Here is a 13,613-nt window from a genome sequence, read left to right as displayed (position 1 = left end):
AAAAAGAAAAAGAAAAAGAAAAAGAAAAAGAAAAAGAAAAAGAAAAAGAAAAAGAAAAAGAAAAAGAAAAAGAAAAAGAAAAAGAAAAAGACAGCAGAAGAAATAAGGAAAAACCGGAGAAAAGGCAGAAGCTGAGCGGGATTTTGGCGGGTTTCTTGAACCGGGCTTCAATAGTCTGTGTACGAGTTTTTACATCTCCCTGAGAGCATTTGCAATTCTAGTCAAAGCCGGTGCGAAAGCAGCGCCCGGCGGAGCGGGGGCTGCGGGCGAGGCGGAGCGGAGCGGGACGGAGGGGCACTGCCCGCCCGCCAGGCTCACAGGTCCACTGACTCCTCCGTGCACAAAACGGAGACAGAAAGTTTTGCTGCAGGTTTTGGGGAGAAGAAAATAGCACGCCTTCTCTGCGGCGAAAATCAACCCCCTTTCGCAAGGGTTGCTAGTGGGGAGAGGAGGTTACTTGGCTTCCCGGTCATTTTATTTTGTTTTGGTTTGGTTTATTATGTGCATCGGTCTCCTGAATGCTCTCCTGCCCAGGGAAAACGCTGTCTTCTGTTCGCCGAGCGACAGAAAGCGAGGGAAACACATATCCCCCCCTCACCAAACCCCCCGAATTCCCTCCCCTCCCCCCTCATCCTCACATCTAGCAGGCAAGACTGCTGCTCCCGCTGCTGTAATCTTCCCTTCCAAAATGGGTCTTGGCGATTATAGAAGATCCAAATAAACTTAGCGGGGCATGAATAATGCTCATTGTAGAAAACTGACACTTGCTCAAGGAAAAGAAAGTTGGCTATAAAATCACTTCATTATTTGCTTGTACTGCGGCTCTGGGGCTAATCCCTCCGGAGGTCAGATGGCTGAGCGCTCTCTCTCTCCCTCTTTCGCTTCTCTGCTTTCAGGTCGCATTTTAGACATCCCTTGCAAAGTGTGTGGGGACCGCAGCTCCGGGAAGCACTATGGGGTTTACGCCTGCGATGGGTGCTCGGGATTTTTCAAGCGGAGCATCAGGAGGAATAGGACCTATGTTTGCAAATCAGGAAATCAGGTACCAGCCGCAGCCTAGCCCCCTCGCCGCCTGCACTCCCTACCCTGCATTTCCCCAGGGGCCCGCATTGCCCTTTCCCCACCAGCAGAGAGACACCCGCAGCGAGATGCAGCAGCCACGCAGCCTCACCCTCCCTTCCCAGGGGGTGCCGGCCCGAGGCCGGGCGCTGGGTGCCCCAGCCTGCCTCCCCCCGGCACTTCCCCCAGCCCCAGCCCACCGGAGAGGATGGGGGAGATACGCAGGGAGAAGGAAGGATGCGGGCGTGGGGGGGGCACAGCCAGCACACCCCCTGGCTATGGGAGGACAGAGAGGGGCGGCCTCCCGGTAAGCCTCAGCACAGCCAGGCGATGGACAACCGTGGGTTTACACGCCGGCGTGTCGTGCCCGCTCCCAGGCGGAGGCAGCCCCGCTTTTCCCCTTCCTGCTCTGGCCGCTCTCCTTCCCATTGCCGGAGCGTCCCCGCGGGGATGCGAGCCTGGGAACGCGGAGGGATGCGCGGTGTAGCGGGGAGCCCCGAGGGGGCGGCGCCGCCGTCGCTGTCTCGGGTGCTGAAGGCGGCCCCGGCCCGCCCCGCCCGGCCCGCCCTGTCCCAGGGCCGAGCACCTGGCCCGGCCCGGCCCGGTCCGGCCGGATGCACGCAGGGGCCGCCCCTCCGCGGGGCCAGAGCCCGGGGCCGGCGGGGTGGGCGCGCTGCTGCCCCCGGCCCGACGGCTGGCTGTGTTGCAGGGAGGTTGCCCGGTGGACAAGACGCACAGGAACCAGTGCCGAGCCTGCCGGCTGAAGAAGTGCTTGGAGGTCAACATGAACAAAGATGGTACCTGCTCCCCCCTCTCCCGGGGCTGGGGTGGCCGGGAGGCAGGAGGGAGCTGCTCTGAACCGAGGAGCGCGGTGTCACTCCGGTGTCTCCTTGGACCGGCCACTAATGACTCTCCCATCCTGCGGCAGCCCTCGGACACTTCTCCCCAGACCTCTCGGGCGGGGTGGGGCACAGGGCTGGCCTCAGAAAATTGCAGCGAGGGAGGAAAGCCCGGTCGAGCAGTGAGGGGCACCCAGTGCGGATCCCCGAAGTGACCCCCTCGCCTCTCTTTGATGCCCCACAGCCGTGCAGCACGAGCGGGGCCCCCGGACGTCGACGATACGGAAACAGGTGGCTCTCTACTTCCGCGGGCACAAGGAGGAGAGCGGCGGAGCCCCGCACTTCCCCGCTGCCGCCCTGCCGGCACCCGCCTTCTTCACCGCCGTCTCCCAGCTGGAGCCCCATGGCCTGGAGCTGGCCGCTGTCACCGGCACCCCGGAGAGACAGGCTCTGGTGGGCCTGGCACAGCCCACCCCTAAGGTCAGCCACTGCCCTGGCCCCCGGCGGGCTGCAAACCTTGCTGCTGAGGTGCCTGCAACCTGTCGGCTCCTTCCTTCCTCTGGGGTAGACACGGCAAACAGCAAGGCTTGAAACTTTGTGGGTTGTGGTGGGGACTTTTGTTACATCCCTAAAAGCAGTGAGGATGTGAGGTGCAATGCCTTCTGGAGGTGTGTGCAGCAGGACCAGAGGATAACCTGCTCCATACAAACGCTGTCTCTCATACATTCTTGTACCTTCATGGATGCAGAAATGGGATGGAGCCCATTCACAAGTCAGTTTTAAACCTTGTTTCACAAGGAATGCAGTCCCTGTGAATGAGTTTTCTTCAGAGAAATGCCAGTCTCCACAGTGGTATAGTTCAGAAAGTACTTTGTGTACTGACCAAAGCCTGCAGCTTGTCCCCACAGACACAAACCCCACACTTGGCTAAGCTGGCTCTCTGCACTTCTTGGCTGTGGTGTTTCCTAAGCAGCCCTGTGCAAGCACTGCTGTGGCCTCAACTGCACAGGAATTAGCTGCAAGACTATGTTTTTCATTAGCCCACTTGCAAAATGTTGTTTAGCATTTATGATGGGTTCTGCCAAGCTACCTACGAGCTCTTGAGCACTTAAGAAAGTGCTTAAATAGTTGTGCATTTTCAGAGCTGGTAGGTAGCTTGGCAGAACCCATCATAAACGTGGTCACAACATACAGTTTGAAGTGGTAATTTTGAAAAATGTTGAATCAGAAATTATTTGGCAAGAATATGTAGCACACACTTGAAAACATAAGTCCATTCAAACCCTACACAGCCTCTAGATAGTTTTGCCTAGCTCTATGCATCTATTAACAACCTGTTGCAGTCAGGGAACAAGATGAAGGTTTAGGCTAAATTAATATTTACTGCTTTGCTGAGCAGGGCTGGAATGCTAAATCAGCTTCTGAAGAAAGGTTACAAACTACATGTTGTTAATCAAATTTTTATTCTTCTAACTCTGCTATCAAGAGCTGTGCTATTGTGTAACAGAGTAAAGCATGACACAAAATTTTGGTACACTTTTTCCCCCCGATGTAATAATTTCATTCTCCTTTCAACTTCCTGCTCTGAACTAGTACAGTTCATCCACATGGATGAGCAGCAAGGAGCAGTTTGGAGTGAACCCACTGCAAGCAATGCCCTCTGCTTGCAGAACACGAGAGTGCACACTCTGTATTGGGCATGAGCAGGAACACTGAATGTAGGGGGGAGGAAGACCAGGCTGCCTTGGTGACATGGCATGAATTGGCTTTATTTTCTCTTTGACATTAGTACCCACATGAAGTCAACGGTACCCCTATGTATCTCTACGAAGTGGCCACTGAATCCGTCTGCGAGTCAGCAGCCAGACTTCTGTTCATGAGCATCAAGTGGGCCAAAAGTGTCCCAGCCTTCTCCACCTTGTCCTTACAAGACCAGGTAAGGCACTGGCAGCAGGAGTGGCATCGGCCTGGCCGGCCTGTTAAAGAAGGCTCAGACTTCACACTGGGTCCCAAACTTCCAGACCTTGAAATCCGTAATGGACTTCAGCAGCCCTGAAGTTCAGTGCAGAGTTTCAGTCTGTCCCTGAAAACCAGGCAGTGATTTAGAAACGGCTTTCCTCCAACTTTTATCTCATGAGACAAGTGAAAATCAACCCAGGAAAAAGAAATCTAACATAAAACAAATATTATAGAAGGACAAGTGCTAGAAGAGAAATCACTACGCTGCAGACCAAATGTAGCATGCCCAAACTGCTTTTCTACTTGTAGGACAACTTTTCCTTCCATAAAATGGGGAATACTATCTTACTTTGCTATTTCTGGATGAGAAATGCTTAGTTCAGGTCTCAGGATATGACTGAGGTTGTTTCTGAAGACCAGTTCTCCTCCTTCTCATTCTCTACCAGTTCTTCCTCCTCCTCCTCCCAGTCCCCTCATTCTCCTCTTCCTTTCTCCTACTCCTCCTCTTCTTTTCTCCTCTCAACTGTTTACACAGCCAACATTTTTCCTTATTCACCTTGGCTTACAATTACATCAATATGGTGGAAGCAGTATCTGGCCACCCCTCAATATTTTTTACCATTAATTAAAATCTTCCCTAATATGTTTTGTTTTCCTCTATGATAATTTGCCTTTGCCTCAAGTAAATCATAGGTGAACCGTACAAGATGAAACAATTTCTTAATGACTTGATTCTTGATGAGAACTCAGTGTGCTTTGTATAATGCACCAATTTTTAAAAAAGTAATCAGATAATTGTAAAATGGAAGGGTGGAAATCTACACAAAGCTCCAATCAAAAAAACCATCTAATACTTTGACATGATTGAGCTAATTTACCAAAATGGTAACTAGAAAAACTGTGCCATAGATAGATGTTACATAGCAGTTGTCAGAGAAACTAGTTCCTCTCCCCAGAAGCACATTACAAGTGTTACAGTTGATATAAAAATATGAATTTTGAACTAAAAGAAAAGAGCTTACTAGGAAACCAATAGTGTTTGCAATCTAAAGGTAAATAATGATGGTCACAATGTGTTATAAAGCTAAGGTATATAAAAATGCTCTTTTTCTAGTACCAAACCTATGTTTTGAAATCCTTGTTGTGAAATTAGACAAAGAGGAATGCTACTCAGCTCCACCTGCAGTCCTGCTACACAGTGAGGGTGAGAGGAGTGATGGGACAGGGTCTGAAAGGTCACACATGGCAGTAGGAAGGCAACAATCCCAGTGTGGCATCCTGCTGCTCTCTAATCCTGTCTTCTGCTGCCACTAGTCCTGTGGAACACTGGGTCTGTCACAGCGAGCAACCAAAGGAACAGGCTCAAGTGCCAGGGACGAGAAGCAGGTGAGCTGCTCCAGCAGCAGCCCCAGCACACAGGAGGAGACTGAGTCCATCTCTAGACCAGCGATATCCACAGGAGGCTCCCTAGGCAAAGGGTTTAGCTGACATAATAGGGAGGCATTTCCCACAGTATCATCTCTGTTAGTGTGAGGAGGAGGAGGAGGCAGCAGGATGTGGGAGCAGGGGAAATCCCCATGGCATGTGGCCAAGTATGCCTCAAACAGCACGGCCTGTTTATCTACCATAGACACCACAGTGCTCCCATTAAATGACCCACTACCTCTTTCACTTTCATAGCAGGGACTAATCTTAGAGAATAACTTTAGGAACTCAGCCTTTCCTTAATATCACTCTCACTTGCTGTACCTCATTGCAAGTCAGCTTCCTCAAAACTCAGAGCTGCTCAGCTCAAAAGCTTTGATTTGTGTCTTTCTGCTATGATTCCTCTGTCATACTTAGGAGAGCTGGAGAAGAAATAATTCTGATTTTAATCACCTTATTTCATGAATAATCATACAGTTGATTTTTATAACATTGCTATTGCTTTATTTAATTTGACAATGGCCCAGCTGTAAATGTCTGCATTTCTCTTTTGGTATCCCTGACATCTGGCTGAGGAGAGACTAAAATCTCTTCCTGAATTTTGCTTTTTTTTTGGTGTTCTTCTGAAAAGGCAAGTGCACTGTAATTTCAGGACTCTGGGGCGGTTTTATCTTGAAGGCAGGGAAATAAATAGAAACCAATTTGCTGATAAAACACAAGTCTGAGCATTGCTGCACTGCGTACCTCTGGTAAAACAGAGGCTGTGTCCCTTCCCTACATTCATACAGATAAGCCCATCATAACCAGAAACCACACAGCAAAAAATGTCATGCTTCTAGTTCTGCTGGCCTGCACCTGCCCACGTTATCTGTGAGACAGGTTGGCCCAATGCAGGTCACCAGCAAAAGGTCACACTAAGGATGGGGTTGGTTAAGAAGCAAAACCAGTTATTCAGAAAGCCTGGTGTTTGTTGATTCTTTGAAGAAGGAGGGCTGAGTATGACTTCAGCATGAATTATTTTAATTGGTGGTTCTACAGACTTATGCATAGGCATGAAGAAAGGGTTAGCTATTGGAATAGTCTCTTATTTCTAAAGTCTTCTAACTTTAAAGACTCGGTGGGAAAGAAAATATGAAATTGATATCTTCCAGGAACCAGCATTCATTACCATTGTATCTGCATGAATGAATGACAAAAAAAGTTTTACAAAAGCAAATGAAAGGCTGGCAAATAATTTCCTATGTCACACAGACACCTGTGCATCCATCAGGTGGGATTATCTAGAGGAGGGACTGAGTTTGCAGACTGCAGTGGTTAGGAAACTTAAGAGTAGATTCACCTGCTCTCAGAAGAAAGCTGAGATGGGCACCACACTCTAGACACAGCAACCCTTCCCCATCTCCATTTCAGACAATAATCTGGACAGGTTTTGGTACTGTAAAATCCAGTGTAAATGTTTCAAACAGCAACTGTATGCAGAGACACGAGTACCTTCCTGTCACGATTTCCTTCGATTACAGAGAAATTCTGCAAAGCACACAGGGCAGAAAGGCATAAAATGGACATAACCCTGCTGTGAAAAGTTGAGAGCAGAGACTGAGAATTCTTCCTTCCATTCAGATTGGAACAAGGTGGTTTAAAACTTGTAATCATGGAATCACAGGAGGGGTCAGGTTGGAAGGGATTACATCTGGTCCAACCTCCCTGCTCAAGCAGGGTCATCCCAGAGCACATGGCACAGGACCATGTCCAGGCAGTTCTTGAATATCTCCAGTGAAGGAGACTCCACACAATCACTTTGGGTAACCTGTTCCAGTGCTTGGTGCACAGTAAAGTTTTTCCTCATATTCAGGTAGAATTTCCTGTGCAGTTTCTGTCCATTGGTTCATGTCCTGGTGGCTGGCAACTGGTAGTACCGTCCTGAACAGCAATATTGTTAAGAGTTTGCACAGAGATGAAGGATTTGCTTTTACTGATTCTTTCTGTAACATGTACTGTTTTCACATATCTGATTCCAAGGATGTCATTATTCATTTAGTACAGCATTTTTTTTACTTTGTTCTTCTTTACTGACTCTTTACATACTTAAAATACCCTCTTTCCTCTTTTCCTAAGAAGCTAAGCTGCTGACAGTTTCAGGGACCATAGCAATACTAATGATTGCAGGTTTTGGGGTTTGGTTTGGTGGCTTCATTTTTTTTCTGCTTGAGTTTTGGGCAATCTGCTTTTACTGCATGGAGCTGCTGCTGGAAGATACCTTCTGAACCCACTACAGCTCTCACCCCTTCAAACCTCTCCCACCCTATTGTGTGGCACAAGGTCCCAGCAACATGTACACACCACCACATCCCTTTTGGCTATGAACTTCAGCTGAACCAGAGGTCCTCCAAACCTCTCTTAAGAGTTGGTCTGGGCTAACAATCTAGATGTATAGATGTCTGTTCTGGCTTTGACAATCTGCATTTCCAGAAGTCTTGTCTCCTCTTCAGATGCACCACTGCCTCTTGAGGGAAATCACAAGCATTGCCTCAGAGAAAACAGAGAAAAACACATCCTCCATACAGCCAAGCAATGTGCAAAAGCTGCAGAGAACTAGCAATGCTGTCAGTGTAGGTGCCTGGATATTTGCATCTCTGAAAGGAAACAGCTCTTAGTGCCTGGAATTTCTGAGTGATTTTAAGCAAAAGAGCAGAAAAACATGTATGTGACACTGAGAAATTGTTCGTGTGTCCATATCTAGATCTAGATTGACAGATCTAGAGACTGGCTTAGTAAGAAAGGGGTTATAAGATGGATGTGTGCTCTAAAGCACTGCTCCCTACACCGATGCAGGATGTTATCCAGGCTTTTTTTCACAAAATTCTCCCTTCCTGATGGAAAGGAGTGTAATTCCCAGAAAGCAAGCAGAAAGCACTCATCCAACCTGTCTTAGAACAGCTGCATAAGTGCTGAGGGGGAGGAGAAGAGAACCCATACCATGCTGAGAAAGCAAGTGTGCTCATGTTGTGAGCAAATGCTCTGGGAAAAAGAGTTCTCACTCTCTTTCTCTTCCCTTTTGGTCCACAACACGGTGCACAGCGAGCCAACCCTCAGTGTTTTTCTACAATGCATAGACTTATTTCTAGACACCTTCTCAAAAGGCTAAGAGAAGAGTTAATGAATGCTGTGGGGGAAATACCATGACAGGCATTTAAAGTAGTTTTTAAAATAACAGAAATTTACATATTTAAATTGTTTATAAATCTATAAATTATACACTATGTTATATTGTACATCTATTGTATGACAGCTGATGCTTTTGGAAGATGCTTGGAGAGAACTGTTTGTTCTAGGAATAGCACAATGGGCCATTCCAGTTGATGCTAACACTCTACTGGCTGTATCTGGTAAGAATTGCACAATTTAATGACTTTGTTACAAAAATTACCATAAAAATACATTACTGAAAAAAGAACAACATGTAAAGAATAACAAATTCCTACTGAACAATAGAGCATACCTGTCATTTATAAATCTATATTTAAATGCAAATAATGTTGTTTTGTTGTATTCATGACTGCTTGAATTGTCATTTAAATGCAAATTACTGTGTTTGTTATCATCCAAGAGAAGATTTTATATTAACTTTCATACAATATAGTCAGTTTACATGGAACCAGATAGACAAGTGTGACAATAGAGAGGACATTGATACAGAGGATTTTGTCAGAAATCAATATAAAATAAAGCAAATGCCTTTAATATTATTTATTTCATCTGTTTCTGTTTCAGGCATGAACGGTGACAATACAGATTCTCAGAAGCTGAATAAAATTATTTCAGAAATACAGGCTTTACAGGAGGTTGTGGCTAGATTTAGACAACTTCGGCTAGATGCTACTGAATTTGCCTGTCTCAAATGCATTGTCACTTTTAAAGCTGGTAAGCAGAAAGGATCTCTCGTTTGTCTGGGCTGATAACTATGAGACTGCTGCTTTAAAGTGAAAATGATGTTTTAAACCAGGCATAGCTTTGTATCTCCCAGTAGGTTTTCCAACATTGAATTCCAATAGTCACTGCTGCATTTTGAAAGGGCTGACAGTGGAGTGCTGGGGAACTAATGGGAACATTTAATTTCCATTGATAGCACTAGCTGAACTGTTTTGATCCACCCAAGAGTCAAGCTGAACTAGTAACTGATCTGCTTTCCAGTGCCCACACACAGTGGTTCTGAACTGAGGAGTTTCCGAAATGCTGCTGCCATAGCAGCCCTTCAAGACGAAGCCCAGCTCACCCTGAACAGCTACATTCATACCAGGTCAGTGGTGTCTTCTGTCAATGCTTCTGGCAGGTGTAGGGCCTTCTTTGCACGGAAGGTGGCATTTGCACAGACTGAAGTGGGGACCAGGCTGCTATGGAGACTATAGATTGGCTGTCAGCCTGCTGGGATTTGGCATTTCCTGATGAAATAGAACCACAGAAAATGCTGGAAAGGATCCTCAAAATCATCCAGTTCAACCATTAACTCTGTCAAGTCCATCATTAAATCATGTTCCCAAGTGCCACATCTACATGTGTTTTAAATACCTCCAGGGATGATGACTCCACCACTTCCCTGTGCAGCCTGTTCCAATGCTTGACAACCTTTTTGGGAAAGATATTTTTCCTAATATTCAAACTAAATCTCTGTTGGTGCAACTTGAGGCCATTTCCTCTTGTCTTATTGCTTGTGACTGGGAGCAGGGACCAAAACCCACGTCACTACAATTTCATTTCAGGTAGAGAGTGATAAAGCCTCCCCCTGCCCTCTTTTTCTTCAGACGGAATAACCTCAACTCCCTTGGCTGTTGCTCTAGACTCTTACCAGCTTTGTTGCTCCTCTTTGGGTGTGCTCTAGCACCTCAGTGTTTTTAAACAAATAGAAAAGTGTTAAAAGGAAAGCTCCTCCTCTGGGAAATGATACCAGCTGTGCAATACTTTTTGGCTCAGAGGCCTAAATTTTCCTCTACATTTTATTCAATCAAATACCACTAAAAGTGATGCTCAAAAAATTGCGTCTCAGAGCAGTATGAGCGCCTTTCACCCACTATGTGAATCTCCAGTTCGCATATAATCTCCTTCATTTCACAGATACAGAAATCAGGACATAAGGAACTTAAGTGGCTCTTCCAAGATGCTGCCTAGAGTTTGTGCTCAGGTTCAAATGAACTTGTGAATCCCACTGTGGTGCCTGAGCGAAGTCCTTTAGTTGCAGTGGAGGTCCATGAGACTGAAACAGAGATGGAGCAGTGGAAGAGGAACTTTTATACCATTTTTTCCCTCTGAAGCTTTGATTGCCTGTCAGGCAGAAGTCCTATCAGTATCAGAGATTAAATGGCAGCAGTCTCTGAAGCACTTCTATTAGTCTACAGGGAACAGCCTGCACTGGGGATGGAAGTAAAAATGCAAATTCCATCCAGTTATGTCTGCTTCAGAGAAAAGAGTAACTGCTGCATAGCAGTCTCTTCCTGTTCTTAAGGAAGGCCTTTTCCATGAGGATTGCTCTCTGGAGTCCTTAAGTGAGACAGGGCCTGTTGAAGAGAGAAGCCAGGGAAGAATACATAGCCACAGCTTCCCTTCCAAGAGAACAACATTTCCACAGCATTTCTGTGTTGCTGGAAGTATTTAGATACTGTGCTAGCTGTTGTATACTGTAAACAATACCCTTTGTAAACAATTCCTTACAAAGGAAAAGTGCAGTCCACTGACTCAGACTCCATTGAGAGAGGGCTTTCAGCTTGTGTGTTTTATCCTTAGGCTTGAATTTACCCTACTGCCAATGTCACTGCAGTATCACCCCTTTGATCCCAGTGGAGTCACTCTCAACACGATACAAGGGAGGGCAATCTGGAGAAGCAGCATGTTTCTACAAACACTATACTTTTCTTTAGGGATAAAAGATTTAGGGAGGAAACTTCTGTAAGCAGAAGTTTGAGAATCACTGTTATAAAGACAGCATAAGCACAGCTAGAAATACACATCCTATGCTGTTCTGGCTTCGAAAGCTGGGAGAAAGGATGGAAAACATTCCATACACAAACACATTACCTGGGGAAAAACACAGCTTCTTTAACAAAAACTTTCCTTACAAATGTCAATTGGTATTCAGTATATCTGGTAACCACAAGGGGGTAAAGTGATTACCATGACAATCCAGCTAGTCTTATGCTGTACTTCAAAAAACAGGGTAGTTACTGCAAGTCAAGCTCTTCCCTGAACTGCACTGAGAACATTGCTGTGTGAGGGACACATCAGAGCAGGTCCAGTTTTTGTATTGCTACTGCTCTAGGGGAATGAACAAAGGAGCTAAACAAAACTCAGAAACCTTGTCCTATATTCTGCTGACTGCCCCAGAAAGTTTTCCTTAGAGTCAACCTTCTTGCTCACACTAGTACAAAACACAGGGTTTTGGCACAGTGTCCTGGGGGGACACGAGTATCCCACTAGATTCTGAGTCATTCTAGACCTTGCAGACTGCCCTTAGGTAGAGGTTATGGGGTTTCCTCCCAAATTTGTCTCCAGCCTGGACACACAGGTAGTACCACCTGTGCAATTCAGCAAATATTGGTCTTTTTCTATAAAATAAAGTTCTTCCTTTGAAAAAATACTTTAAAATTTCAACGAAATTATTTTTCTCTCTGTCTCCCAGGTACCCCACGCAACCCTGTCGTTTTGGAAAACTTCTATTGCTTTTACCAGCTTTACGTTCAATTAGTCCATCTACAATAGAAGAAGTGTTTTTCAAAAAGACCATTGGGAATGTACCAATCACAAGACTGCTTTCAGATATGTACAAATCCAGTGACATATAAATTACCTTAAAATAAACAATCAGGATGGACAGTCTGAGAAGAACTTCTATCTATGGAGAATAAGCCTCAACTAACAAAATCTACAGGAAGCATAAGCCTGGGAATGTTTAGTCCTTAAACTCATTGACAAAAAAATACCCCAGTAGATATGATTCTGCTGCTCTGAACAGAGTGATTTAGATCATGGAGAGAATGCTTTGTTCTATAGAAAAAGTGAAAGTGGTTGGAATTTGGCTGCTATTCCTGTTACTACAGGATGGAGGCAATTCATATGCCAGTCATAGTTAACAAAGACTCTGCTATTCTCTCATTTAACTGGCAGATCTGAGACAAAATGTGAAAGAAGGTACTTTAGGTTGTTCAGTATTTGGAACCGGGTGACCAAACTTGGCTTCTGTTGTAACACAAGATGTGGTGGCCTTCAGAATTGTTTTAAAAGTAGCCTATGTTGGGAAAGTGTTTTTAATATGATAGGCAACATTTGAGATCAAGTTACCAAAACATTGCTTCTGCTATAATACATCATGAAGTGGCCTTCAGAACTGATTAAAAGGTAGCTTATGACGGCAGCTCCATTCTTCCTACAAAATGAACTGGTGATCTTTGACGCAGATGTCACCACAATTTGTTCGGTTAACATCTCAAAGACAGAAGAGCTTTATACATTTCCTCCCCGACCTTCCCTCCTTCTTCTTCCACACACACAGACATACACTCACACACACACACACACACACACACACACACACCTGAAAAGAGACGACACAAGAAAGGAAGACTAAAACAGCAAAACCAAATACAATGGAGATGACCGCTTCAGTGATCTGCTGGCTGTCCCGTTGGCACAGTGCTGAAACCAAAGGCAACGGTGGCCAAACTCTTTGTCGATTAAATGTGCAGAGAAATGAAATGACTATAAAAAAAATCCATGGAAGGAATTTTATTTCAAAGAAATAAAGGCTGTTGACTGATACAATGCTAACTATTTCCAAAAGTCTCCAATGCCTTTTTAGAAATCTCCAGGTTCTAATTTTGAAGCCTTGTTCGCCTACACCCTCTCACACACAAGAACACGTTATAAGCTGCTTATTTGATGTATGAAAAATGTAGAAAAAAAACATTTAAAGATAGCTGCTGTACTTTTCAAAATTTGATTTGTTATTAGAAACTAGCACTGAGAAAGATCAGCACTTGAACTATCATAGAATGAGTAAAACTTTTCCTGTACAAAGTGGATTAACCGATTTGTGAAGTTAAAAAGTTGTACTCATTGTATTTACAAAGAATAAAAATATATTGAATTTAAATTACTTTCCACTGTTCTTTTAACCGTTGTCCTTAATCAGCTTCTTCCACTGTCCCCAACTTAACAGGGAATAGAAAAATTCTTTACTAAAATGGATTGCCCTAGATCCTGTGGAGTTTCCATCATCAGAGGTTCTTAAAAACAGGTTAGACAAACATTAAAGGAGTAGCTTAGGTGATCCTGCCTTGTGACATC

General features: G+C 45.1%; 1 protein-coding gene across 2 annotated transcripts in view; it reads left to right on the top strand.

Moving 5' to 3' along the window:
- Positions 1 to 13,230, top strand: part of NR2E1 (nuclear receptor subfamily 2 group E member 1) — an 18,277-nt gene extending 5,047 nt beyond the window's left edge. The window contains exons 2-9 of one of the 2 annotated variants that reach the window (XM_033512845.1): positions 897 to 1,042; positions 1,769 to 1,856; positions 2,143 to 2,378; positions 3,688 to 3,834; positions 8,572 to 8,668; positions 9,054 to 9,203; positions 9,474 to 9,579; positions 11,950 to 13,230. In XM_033512845.1, coding sequence (XP_033368736.1) covers positions 897 to 1,042; positions 1,769 to 1,856; positions 2,143 to 2,378; positions 3,688 to 3,834; positions 8,572 to 8,668; positions 9,054 to 9,203; positions 9,474 to 9,579; positions 11,950 to 12,112 — 1,133 coding nt within the window. In that variant the 3' untranslated portion in view covers positions 12,113 to 13,230. Of the gene's footprint in view, positions 1 to 113; positions 1,043 to 1,768; positions 1,857 to 2,142; positions 2,379 to 3,687; positions 3,835 to 8,571; positions 8,669 to 9,053; positions 9,204 to 9,473; positions 9,580 to 11,949 lie in introns of those variants that run through there. The other variant, XM_015622810.3, reaches the window with a different exon arrangement.
- The last annotated feature ends 383 nt before the right edge of the window (positions 13,231 to 13,613 follow it).

The sequence above is a fragment of the Parus major genome, chromosome 3, assembly GCF_001522545.3.
Source record: "Parus major isolate Abel chromosome 3, Parus_major1.1, whole genome shotgun sequence".
NCBI lineage: Eukaryota > Metazoa > Chordata > Aves > Passeriformes > Paridae > Parus > Parus major.
Note: the sequence above shows the minus strand (reverse complement) of the source record. Positions and strands in the feature narration are given on the sequence as shown.